The following is a 13,112-nucleotide window of genomic DNA, read 5'->3' as shown; positions in this document are numbered from 1 at the left end:
TATGTGATGTATCTTTGTGTAGGTATATGCCTACGAGTGTAGGTACCTGATAACAACCAAAGAGGGCATCAGATTTCCCAGGAGTTGGAGTTGCAGGGAGTCATAAGCCACCTGGTATAGGTGCTGAGAACTAAACTCAGGTCCTCTACCAGAGCATATGTGATTTTAACCATCAAGCCATCTCTTTCCAGCACTAAAGATAAATTTTTACTCTTCAGAGAAAGTACTAAGAAATATAGCCTAGTTGGAAAAGTAAGGTGGAATCAGGAAAAACGTTTTATGTAGGTGCCATACAGGAAGTGCATAAAACCAGGTGAAACAAAGAGAGAACATAGAAAAGTAGAACATTTAAACCACCCGTGTCAGTTGTTTTGGCTACAGAAGGAAACTCTGTGATGGGAAGTGTGTGCATGTGCACATCCTTCCTCCCCCACGGCATCTTAGAATGAAGATGAACATGGTATGAGAGACAGGGTAAAACATACTTTCGCTGTGCAGATTATAAACCTGGAGGTCATATTTTTTGTTGTTGTTGTTGTTTTTTCGAGACAGGGTTTCTCTGTGGTTTTGGAGCCTGTCCTGGAACTAGCTCTTGTAGACCAGGCTGGTCTCGAACTCTGCCTCTGCCTCCTGAGTGCTGGGATTAAAGCGTGTGCCACCACCGCCCGGCTTGGAGGTCATATTTAAACAATGAATAAGTAGAACTTCAGAAACTAAAAGGGAAGATTATCCTTATGATTTCACAGTAAACAAATGAAAATTGACAAGAACATAAGTAGCCCATTGAAGATGAAATAGCAGTTTTAAATATAAAAGAATAACTCAGCTTTTAAATTCTGACTGCGATAGCATTGTAATGTTGAAAAGAACTGGCAAAGTACAGAGCTAAAGGCACATGTGTTAGTGGGTGAATTGAACATCTCCTGAGTAGTAGCTTGTCATACTAGTAAAGTGGAGTCCTGGTTAATTCTTAGGTGTCTGACCCTGGCACAGGCAGTGAAGGAAACGTTGTATTGTTTAGCACATCTTTAAATAGCAAAAGATAAGAAATAGCTGTATGTTCCTTGGCTGGGAAATAGAATCTAGGGCTAGTTTTACCTCAGCTAAACACAATCAATGTGGTACTGGAGAAATGGTTTCACATCTAAGAACTTTGGCTACTCCTCCAGAAAACTGGGTTCTATTTCCAGCACCTACGTTGTTGATTTATAATAATCTGTAATTCTGGTCCCAGGGGATCTCATACACTTTTCTACCTCCATGGCATGTGGTACATAGGCTTACATGCAGGCAACACACACACACACACACACACACACACACACACACACACACACACACACTATAAAGACACACGGCCATACACATATAATAAGTTGAATAAAAATAAAGACAACAAATGCATGTTTCAATGTTATCCTCAAAGAAAAACTAGAAGTACGACACTGAACTAAAAAGGAGTTGTAGAGGACTTGTTGAATGGTGCACACTATTATAAATTAGTCAAGATCTCTGCTGTTGGATTATAGAAGTATTGAGATACATCAGAAAACTAGACACTAAATTCAATAGCCATTGGCCTGGGGGTGGGGAGGTTATTGAATGAAAAAGGAAGAAATCTGTGTGAATGTGTCTATGATGGGTGTGAGAAAAACTTCAGTTGTGCTTGGAGACTACTCTACAACTGACTGTTTTGACCAGTATACCACTGCCTTTCCCTGCTAGAAGCCCTTGCTATTTGCTACTACCATGTCTCAGTCCTATGAGTTTCCTTTGGCTAAAATATTTCTCAGTCTTCACCCTGTGATAACCAACCCCCTCATACTCTGCCCGCCTCTTGTCCTGACCACATACACACATCTTGGTGTCATGAAGTGCAAGTGTGTGTGTATGTGTATGCCTGTGTTTCCTACTGTGTAATAAGTAATTCAGCTACCAATTCTTTCTGCCATGTATGCCATCACTGTTCTTAAAACCTGCAGCAGCTGGGCGGTGGTGGCGCACACCTTTAATCCCAGCACTCAGGAGGCAGAGGTAGGCAGATCTCTGTGAATTCGAGGCCAGCTAGGGCTGCAAGAGCTAGTTCCAGGACAGGCACCAAAGCTACAGAGAAACCTTGTCTCAAAATACCAAAAAAAAAAAAAACAAAAAAAAAACCCAACAACAACAACAAAAACCCTGCAGGAGTCTTCCAGTGTCGTTTGCCAATATTGGTACATGGAGTGCCACATACAGACTCCTCTTCAGAAGATGAACATTCTAATTAATATCAGATGTGTGTCTAATGATGTGCTAAAATCTAGTGTTTCGGCTTTGAGATAGAAAGCAGAGAGAAAGTTAGTAGATATAAGCCCAATAGCAAGATGTGAGTAGGGAGACTTGTCTTTAAGAATAATAGCCAGTATATCCTTGTGACCAGTGAAAACAGGAGCAGAGGAACAATGCCTGGCTTGGCATGTACTCTTGTTTTGGTTGTGTGTAGCTGTTGGGACTTCTTGGTCAGTGTCTTTAATTTGTTGTTGTTGTTATTTAGTATGATGTGTATAGAACCCAGGAGGAAGCAGAAACAAAAGCTAATGAAATACACTCAGCACCGAAGGATACAGAAGCAGTAATGCGGCTGAATTGCACCTGTAGGGCGAGCTTACCTGTTGCTTATTTTTTTTGACTTGTTTTGAACTCTCTAACTGTAGATGACTCTTACTGATCAATCCACTCTGTTTTCCATGTGCTCTGTGATCATAGTTAGCTCTCCAAAGTTCTTTAAGGAGCAGCTATGGCCTAGATAGGCCCCATATTCATGGTAAAACTGTTCCTCGCAGGAGCTGGCAAACTATGCTGGTTATGACAAGAAGGCTGGGGGCCATCTAGTTCAGGGAGGGTAGAAATGGACAAGTTTTTCATCAGGATATCCAGATTATGTAGGTATATGTGATTAGAACAGGGTTTCTTCCAACCTGAAGGTCTCTTTAGTTGGGACAAAGGACTTGGTTGAATCTTAGTATTCCCTGTGGACCATAGGCCTTTGAGACAAGACTGGCCTGTCTTCAGTTGGGTGGGTTCTTTGTTAGTTCCTCCCTTTGACCAGGAGCATAGGTTCCCTGTGGTTTGTACTAGGAACTAAGTCATATGTGGTTTCTCTGTATTGAATGGCATTTGTATTGCAGGATGCAGAGGGCTCTACATGTTTGCACTTGGCTGCCAAGAAAGGCCACTATGATGTGGTTCAGTATCTGCTGTCAAATGGACAGATGGATGTCAACTGCCAGGTAAAGCCATACATCCCATGCGTAGTTGTCCCACCTCTTTCATGGCATCTCCTTCTCTTAGTTCAGCTCCTTAAAGACCCACAAGTCCTGAAAGGCCTTGTCTTAGTTTCCAGTGCTGTGATAAACACCATGGCCAAAAGTAACTTAGGGAGGAAAGACTTTATCACCTCTTATAGGTCACATTTCTTCATTGATGGAAGTCAGGGTCGGTACCTGGAGGCAAGAACTGAAACAGCGACCATAGAGGAACACTGCTTACTGGCTTGCTTCCCATAACTTTCTCAGTTTGCTTTCCTATACAAGATCACTTGCTCCAAGGGTGGTAGTGCCGACAGTAGACTGGGCCCTTTCACATCAGTTATGAAACAAGAAAATGCCCCCACAGTCTTGCCTGCAAAACCATTCTGATAGAGTCATTTTTCTGAACTGATGTTGTTCCCTTTTTCCAGATAACCCTAAAGATGACTTTTAAAAAAAAATGGCTTGCACAGGCCTTACCCCCACATTCTCCACCTGCTTGGACCTTTCTGCTATACTTGGCTTCATGGCTCTATCTTTGGTATTCTGCCAGGCCTCCTCATGTCTGTTTAGTGTCCCCCAAACTTCCATGTCCAGGATAGCTTCTGCCCTCCCTTAGGGCACCCAGGCTTCCTTCCTAGATTTATTTGTTCCTTGGTACTGCCATTGTTTCACTGTGTGTGTTTACTGACCTGATCCCCCTGCTGTCACGGGTTCTCTGACCTTTGGCGCCTTATTGGTGCTAAGTACACAGTAGATATCTACAAATGCATGCCAGTTCAGCAGTGATCTACGAAGAGCTAAAGTCAAGACTGTCCACACACACCATAGTAGGCCCTTTAAGTTTTGGTTTGGGGCTGCATTTCCATCTCCCTTATCTCTGACCTTTTAGCCCAGGCACTTCTTCCCTTTTAGTTTTGGGCCTGGTTTCTTGTACTGTTTTGTCTGTGATCTCCTGCCACATAGACTAGAAAATAGCACCTTTTTCATTACCTAAGTAATATGGCCTGATTTATTTTAACTGCCCCTAGCATTGTTTGTTTGTTTATTTATTATGTACACAGTGTTCAGCCTCCACGTATGCCTGCAGACCAGAAGAGGGCACCACATCTCATTACAGAAGGTTGTGAGCCACCATGTGGTTTCTGGGAATTGAACTCAGGACCTCCAGAAGAGCAGTCAGTGCTCTTAACCTCTGAGCCATCTCTCCAGCCCCCTAGCATTGTATCTTTATTTATCCTGTTGGATTACTGTGTGATATTCCATTCTTGTCACTCTGGGCTGGCCTTTGATGCAGCATGAATATCCTTATGTCCCCACTGTTTCAGATGATGCCAGTAGTCAACTACAGAGAGATCATCTTCATTTGTGGAGGCTGTGTGTGCCTACAGTGACATGCAAGTGTGGATGTACAGGAAAAACCTTTGGAGGTGTTGGGGAGGAGGCTGTCTCGCAACTCCAGATTGCTAAGTGGCAACAGAACATACAGAATACCTTTTCTGATTGAAACGAAACTATTTAACACGCATTGATCTCAACCATAGTGGTAGGAAGGCAACTCATGAAATTCCTAATGGACCTTATAGCCATGATTGGTCTCTTTGACCCTTCCCTTTAAAAAGAGACAGTGGCAATTCCCTCTGTGCCTAATATTCACCAGTCCATCTGCTGTTTGGTCTTGTGCTTAGTCATCAGAAGTGAGGGCCAAGGGCGTGTTTGAAACATTGTCTTCATGCTTCCCACAATCCTTGTTCTGGGTTCTCCCTGGGTTGGTTCAGGCTATCTGAATGTTCAGTCCAGACAACAGTGTTGGCTGGAACAGAGTGGTCAGCCAGCAGCCTACCTCCCCTATTGTCAAGGGACTGTGCCTTTGGTGGGAGCCAGGTCCCACCTTTGACTTATCAGAAAACAGTTCTCTGAGCAAACTCCCTGAGCAGGCTGCATGAAGTTTTTCTCCTGTTTGCTGTCTGATGGTGGTATCTCTTGTCTCTTACGCTCAGGATGATGGTGGTTGGACGCCTATGATCTGGGCCACTGAGTACAAGCATGTGGACCTGGTGAAGCTGCTGCTGTCCAAAGGCTCTGACATCAATATCCGGGATAATGTGAGTTTTTCATAGTGGTTTAGAAACCTTAAGGACACAGCCTCTTAGAAGGCTGGAGGGGCTAGGTCACTGGGCAGCTTCCTCCATCTGATGGGCCTTCGTTCTCAGAAATGTAGTTCTAGCACATGATGGCTATTTTGGCCCTTTGTAGTCAAATTTCACTGACCCAACATGGAACTTGTATTGGGTCCCTGCAAATCTGGCCTCTGTGTAGGAGAGTTGAGGGGTGTGTGGCTTGTGTGAATCTCTGTCCTGTACTTTTCTGCTGGTTCATGTCCCTGACTCACTTGGAAGGGGAGCCTAGCCATGATTATGTTGACTTTATAGTGACTATTTTGAAAGAGAACGAAATGCGAATGAACTGATTTAAGATACTCTGAATGCCTAGTTTATGGAGTCAGCTCATTTGCCCAGAAACTATAGAGTCCAGAGTTAGAGAAATAGTTTTGTTATCCCTCTAGATATTATGTGACTTGTCCTGAGGATAGTTGAACAAAAGACCTAAGTAACAGACCAAAGAAACAGTTGTACACATCTATATAAAGTTCATTTCTAGAGGGAGACGCAAGAGATTTCTACTCCTTTTTTGAAGGTCCCAAGGAAAAACTGATCCCACCAGAGTTCACTTTCGGAACCAGTAAATACATTAGTGTGGGACCTCCAACGTCAATCTAATAAGACAGTCTGGCCAGTTCCTTAGCTGAGATTCCCTCTTCCTAGGTGACTCTAGGCTGTGTCAAGTTGACAATAAGAACTCCCCAGCACAAATGTATTGCTGGCTAGTGTGTGCAGCTTGTGGGACCTCAGGGGCCTACCCTCCTCAGCCAGGATCTCCTAGGAATGCAGTCTACTTCTGTCCATGAGATTCTCATTTAACAACCTTATGGCTTCCAAGAATGCCTTTTTCCACCCATGCACTGTGCCCTCATTCAAACTCTTTTAACTGCTATTTTTATGGTTCTTCCAGATGCTTTTCCAAATCTGCAAGTTACTCAAGAGTTATATAATGAAGCCTTTGTTAAAGAGAGGGGACAAAAATCTCTTAAGGGCTATCCCAGTCCATTCTAAGCAAGTTGAAGTTGGGTAAAAACTAAAAACTAAAAAAGGAATGTTAGCAAGGTCCAGTACAGCATGTAAAGATCCTATCACTTACATGAGTTGTGTTTAAAAGCAGTGTTGGGTAAGTTGCATGAGCAGGAGACATTAGTCCTTCTACCCTTCTATAATGCAGCCATTTTTCATGGGCCATCTGGCTTTATTTTAGGGTACTGCTGAAATTCCTGAGTTTTAGCATTTTCTTTTTTTAAAAAGTTAAGCATTATATTTAGGGATGAGGTACACATATAACAGGGCTATATGGAGGCCTGAGGACAATTCTCAGAAGTCACTCTGGCTTTTTTTTTTTTTTTTTTTTTTTTGGTTGTTGTTTGTTTTTCCTTCTTCACCTTTATGTGTGTTCTGGGGACCAAACTTAGGCCATCACACTTCTTTTACAAGTGCCTTTACTTGTTCAGCCACCTTGCATCTTAAAGGTCCCCAAAATTTATTTAAGTGTTGCTCAGTCCTTTGACTTGCATAGCTTTGTTGAGAAATGGGTACCACTTAGTTCTTAAGTGTTGGTGGCTATTCCTGCAATATGGAAGGATTAGGTAACTGTCAAGCTTGACTTTTGGTTGTTTTGTTAGTTAATTAGTTTATTATTTAGCTCTGACTGACCTGGACCTTACTATAATTGACCAGCCTGTCCTTAATCTCACTGAGATCCGTCTGCCTCTGTCTTCTTCAGTTTGAGGTTAAATGCATGTGTCTCCACACTTAGCCCTTAACTTTGTTGTTTATATAGTATAACATTTTTTTATTTTAGCCCCTCTGTTGACATGTGGTGGCAGACTACATGAATTTAAAGTGCACAGTGAGGATGGTGAGCACAGCCATTCCCACACTGAGCTCTCCACGTCTGGCCTTCTTCCTGGATCTTACCCTTGGAGACTAAGTCTCCTTCGTGAGAGTGACTGTCCTGGGTTCATTGCATACACTGTTGGTGCCTCTCTCTTGTTCCCAGAAGTGTCTATTTATGTGGCCACCACTGATCCTCTCTTGGTAGATACATGGCTGTTACAGAATTGATGTAAATATTTGTGCCCTGACTTTCCCCAGATGAATCCTGGAAATGGGAAGTGTCTAGAGGAACCACCATGTTGTCTCCAGAGTTTTGGGCTGTTTGTGGCTTCTGAGAATCTAGGTACTTCCATACCCTCTCCAGTGATTGGTATGTCAGTTCTTTATAGTTTAGACAGTAACATAGGTAGAGGTCATCTGGCGGTTTTAATCTTCATTTAATTTTTACTGTTGATATTATCATCTTCTTGTGGGCTTTTTTGCCGTTTCATACGGTTTTTAGTCAAGGATATATTCAGATCTTTAGCTCCTGATTTATTGAGTGGCAGTTATGTGTTGCACGAGTTCTAATTGGTCTTAATAATAAAAATCTGGAGCCAGATATTGGGGTAAATACTGAAAGATCAGAGATAAAGGAGCAAGCCACAGCCAACTCTTACCTTGCTAACTCCTCAGCCTAGAAGGGGCTGAACCCTGTTTCCTCCTGCCTTACATTCCCCGTTGCTCATACATGCCCCTTCTGTCTGTCGGTACAGACACCCAGACCTCTATCGCTAATTAGTGGCTTGCTCTGCCCTGTGAGTACAAACCACATTTGTCGTTTTTTGTTTTGTTTTATTTTGTTGTTGTTGTTGTTTCTCCCCTCTCAAGATAGGATCTCACTGAGTAGTTTTGGCTGGTCGGAAACTTGCTGTGTAGACTACACTGGTCTGCAAAAATGCTAACACTACTGTAGCTGTGGATCCTGCTCCCTGTATTCTATTTAAGACACTGTTGCTTAGCTGGACATGATGGTTTATGCCTCTCACTCCCAGCAATTGAGATACTGAAGCAGATGAATTGTTATGAGTTTAACCAGGCTGTTCTGTGCTAAAGTAAAACCCTATCTCAAAACAAACAAAAACAGCAACAGCTAAAATCACAGCTTAACTGAAGGTGATTTTCTCCTGTGTTTTTACAGTAGCATATAGTTTTTACCTTTGCATTTAAGACTGTGGTATATTTTGAATCAGTTTTTGTATATGGTGTGAGATGTGGACAAATTTTTTAGTTTTTTGAGACAGGGTTTCTCTGTATAACAGAATCTACTGGTTATAGCACAACACTTTTTTAAATTGTAACAGTACTGCCAAATATCCCTGGGTTTCTGAAAAAACATACATACCTGTGAAGAATATGACTACAAAAGGAAATACTTCATTTGTTTCTGTACTAATTGAAAAATTTAAAAATTAAATGTATTTAAGTCATAACTCACTTGAGATATTTTATTGGTATTTACACTTAGCAAGTACATGCTACCAACTATCAGTAAAATATCCCCACTTCTAAAAAAAATCAAACATTTGCCTGTATTTCTAAGATGGTTTTCAGACATGAAATTGATTTGGAACTGTGATGCAGTGTATGTACTTGGTATAAGTTTACGGATTCAGGAGTTCACACTAATACCAGCTCTTTCCAGATAATCACACTTTTGATACTTTGTGAATGTCCAAGGATTATATATGAGAGATCTTGATTCTGAGGTAGAGAGCCATCAATCTGAAACAAAAAAATTAATATCACCAACAAGCACAATGACAATTTGCACTTCATTTACTTTTCTCTGCATTATCTGTGAGTATATCATGAGTCTTGGTCACATGCTGTGATTGAACAGGATTCACTTATGGGAAGACTGTACTTTGGGTGACTGCCCCTCCTTGCTGGACATCTGTTCCCTGTTGCTCCTTCCTCCTGCCGCTCATGCCAAGCTCCCATTCTTCATGGCAGAATAGTCACTATCCTGCCCAATCTTTGGAAGATGCTTTTGCTAGGTGTAGAGTTCTTTCTGGTCAGTGGATTTGATGTTGCGCATGTCGCTTGATAGAGCCCTTATTAAGATGTTTTGGAAGTTGTTGTACTTTTTCCTTGTTTCTTTGTGTATAGTACATTGTTTTCCTTCAAGCTATTATAAAGACTTCTTGATGTGCCTTGGTGTTATTTATTTCTGTATATGTATAGATTGATTGGATTTCTTAGATCTGTCATTTAGGATTTTGATCAATTTTTGAAATTTGTAGTTGTCCTTTCTTCAGATGAGCCTTCTGCTTGTGTTTCAGGAACTCTAGCTGCATATGAATTAGACTGTAGGAACTTGTCCTGTGATGACCTTGGATGGTCTTATCAGCTTCTAGAAACTGGTTTTCCACAAACCTAATATTTGGTTCAACTGATTTTATTGTGTCCTCTAATTTACTGTTCTTCTTCATTATTAGACTTAGCTTAATCACCTTATTAGACTTGGTATTGAGCTCTGAAAGTTCTGTGTGTTCTTTATTGTGTGTTGGTGGGAAGAGAGTGGGAGGGGTTGTTTTTTATTTCTGCCACATCTCTACTTAGTTTCTGAGTGTGGGACCCAATTATACCAGGTACTTAATGGCAAGATTTGCAATTTCAGTATCCATACCAGTTCTGATTTGTCAGTGGTCATTTTTACTGCCTGTTTATGTGTCAGGAGCTTGAAGCCAGATGCCAGTTTGCTGTTAACGGGTACTTTCCTGTCAGTGCTTTTCAGTTCTTTTTTTGTGACAGTCACTGATTGATGTGAAGTCTGTCTGATTATATTGAATTATGTTCTCTGGTCTGGTCTGGTGAGTCTACAGCAGTTCTTACTGCTAAAGTGGGTTCTACCTGGGTCTCGGCTTATGGTCTGTAAGTGGATGGTGCTTCCTGCCTGGCTGAAAGACTGAGGGTCTTTGGGTGTTTTGTCCCAGGTCTGCTGGTGTCCCTTATGGGGAAGCCCAGTCTCCACAGACTCTTGGAGCAATGTCTTCTGTTCTGATTTCTTTGGTGTTTGACTGAGTAGGCAACTCCAGCTTCCTTATGCATCTCTTCTGTTGCCCGTGTAGAATTGATGACCATGATTTCACAACATTCTGTTTCACGTTTCTCGCTGGTGGGAGAGTATGATCAGTCATAAGTGCCAACTCTTCTGTGGAAGTGAAGCTACTCAGAAGTTCAGGCCAGCATTGTGGCTGTATAGAGTAAGAATTTACCTTAGAGTAGAATCTTAAAACAGTGCATTTCGGGCCAAAAAAGGCACAGATCCTTCTGATAAGGAAAAATGGCCCTGAGGAGGAAGGCCTTTGTTTGAGCTCTCAGATGTGTATGGGATGTAACCAAATAAAATCAGAGGGCTGAAAACCACTAAGAATGGCAACCAGAAAAGAACTCAAGATAGCTAAGGTTTTTTTTTGACAGAATACTAATGTTGACTAAAAGGAGTTTGCTTTTAGTGTTTCCTTTAGAAATAGATGGAACAATACCGCCTGTGCTTGGGGCAGTTTGTGGGTGAGGATGGTAGATAATACACTCTGTTTCTGTTGTGTTTTTATGTTTCAACTGTTCAGTGAACTGAAAATCCCTCATTGCACATTTTCATGTGGACATTGGAAGGAGATAGTCCAATTGTTGGAGTGCACCAGAGTGTTACCGATGGGTGTGACCCCTGAGGGCCTGCAGAATGGGTCCCTGGGATGAGAAGTCAGATCTGATATAAGGGGACCTGGAATGGCTTTCCCTGCAAGGGCTCTCCAGTAACTAAGGGGTGGTTAAGCCAGACTTTTGTTTGTGAATGTTGTGAAAATTACTGAGAATTCCTGAAGGGGAAGGAAGCCACAGCGAACTGCTCATAGAAGGAAAGCCACTTTAAGCCAGTGTTTTTATATCTGTAGCCAGCAGTTCTACCTCTGAGGGGTTACCCTTGAGAAATAGTGCAGAAGAGAGAGAAAAAGAGGGAGAGGGGAAGGAAAGGATAAGATACTCGTTAGTATTGCATTCTAGAGGAGAAGCCAGGAACATGTAATAAATTAAAGAGTTAGTAAATTGTGAAGTGGGCTGTTTACTCACTGGAAGCTCTGAAGGCTCTATCACATGTAGGTTATAGCTGCAGGCCCAGCTGAGGTGAGCCTCAGAGGGATGGTGAGCATATGCGACGGGAAGGGGTCAACAGGGCTTGTTGCTATTGTGTTGCTATTGTGTCCTGTTGAGAATATAGTAAGTATAGCTTTGTGAGTTTTAAAAGTGTGTGTGTCGGTCTGTGCACATTTGTGTGTGTACTCAGAATCCAGAAGATGTTAGAGCCCTCAGAGTTGGGATTACAATCATTTGCAGATACCTTGCTTGTTATGCGTGTGCTAGGAATCAAACTCCAGTCCTCATGATAGAGCAACAGCTGTTTTTTGCTACGGAGTCATCTTTTCAGCTCCCACCTTTTAAAAAATATTTAATATTTTATTAATTGAGAATTTCATAAATGGTATCTGACTATATTGACCACCTACTCTTCCCCCAACTTCCCCAGATCTACTTCTTACCTCTTCACCCTTTCCCAACTTAATGTCCTCTATTACTTTATTTTAAATAACCCACCAAATCCAGCTGTGCTACCGTATTGGCTTATGATGTGTGGCTGATCTACCAGGGGCCATCCAGGAAAGGGACACCTCCCAGAAGTCATCAACTGTCAATATTTTCTTAGTTTTCGTCTTCACCTTTATGTGAGTTCTGGGGATCAAGCTTAGGTCATTAAGTGCTTTTACTTGCTTAATGATCTCACATCTTGCTGGCCTCAGGTTTTGTAATTTTCAAATCTTACATAGGTGTTGTTCAGTGTTACAGTTTACATAGGTCTTTTGAGAATCGAATACCACTTTTTAAAATAAGTAGAGGAAAAGTGTACTACTTTTTATGGTAATAACCATCCTATTCTAGGTGGTATAATTCTGTATTTTTATTCTATTTTCTGAATAGTCTATATGTGATTATTTGCTTTTCTTCCTCTCACCCCCCCCCCAAATTGGTATTTGTGTTTGTTTCTACGTGTGTGTGTGTGTGTGTGTGTGTGTGTGTGTGTGTGTGTGTGGTTGTTGAATCCCCTGGAACTGGAGTTATACATGGTTGTGAACTACCCAATATAGGTACTTGGAATCAGACTCAGGTCTCTACATCTGCAAAAGAAGCAAGTGATCTTGACTGTTGCACCATCTTTCCAACCCTATAATATTTTAAAAATCAAAAAAAGTTTTTTTTAAAAAAAATGTTGCAGTTTGGATAGGAATTTTGCTGTTTGGTGAACTACAGATCCTTTCTCCAGTGTAGCTTGTGCCAGGAATAACCAGCTGTACTCAAGTACAAAAGCTGTCTTTGCCTAGCCCCGGCATTATGTTCTGAGCCAGAAACCATCTTCACTGTGCTCTCAATTTTGTCTCTGAAGGAAGAGAACATTTGTCTGCACTGGGCAGCTTTCTCAGGCTGTGTGGACATAGCTGAAATCCTTCTGGCTGCCAAGTGTGACCTACATGCTGTGAATATCCATGGAGACTCGCCCCTGCACATCGCAGCCAGGGAGAACCGCTACGACTGTGTTGTGTGAGTATGGTCATCTAAAGTGGCTGCTAAATGGCTGTTATCCACACTGTACCTAGAGCTAATGCAGTGTAGGCGGAGAAGTATCTTTCCCATTTGACATCTCAGACCATCTATGGTTCACTTTGGGCTCATAATTGTCATAGAAAATAGAAACAAGCTAAAAACCCCATCCAAATTCTTAGTTGAA

At 41.8% G+C, this 13,112-nt stretch overlaps 1 protein-coding gene across 10 annotated transcripts in view; it reads left to right on the top strand.

Annotated features, from left to right (window-relative positions):
• Positions 1 to 13,112, top strand: part of Ehmt1 (euchromatic histone lysine methyltransferase 1) — a 150,841-nt gene that overhangs the window by 120,010 nt on the left and 17,719 nt on the right. For all 10 annotated transcript variants that reach the window (XM_075985337.1, XM_075985342.1, XM_075985336.1 and 7 more), the window contains 3 exons: positions 3,168 to 3,269; positions 5,288 to 5,392; positions 12,771 to 12,925. In XM_075985337.1, coding sequence (XP_075841452.1) covers positions 3,168 to 3,269; positions 5,288 to 5,392; positions 12,771 to 12,925 — 362 coding nt within the window. The remainder of the gene's footprint in view (positions 1 to 3,167; positions 3,270 to 5,287; positions 5,393 to 12,770; positions 12,926 to 13,112) is intronic.

This window comes from Microtus pennsylvanicus, chromosome 9 (assembly GCF_037038515.1).
Source record: "Microtus pennsylvanicus isolate mMicPen1 chromosome 9, mMicPen1.hap1, whole genome shotgun sequence".
Classification (NCBI taxonomy): Eukaryota; Metazoa; Chordata; class Mammalia; order Rodentia; family Cricetidae; genus Microtus; species Microtus pennsylvanicus.
Note: the sequence above shows the minus strand (reverse complement) of the source record. Positions and strands in the feature narration are given on the sequence as shown.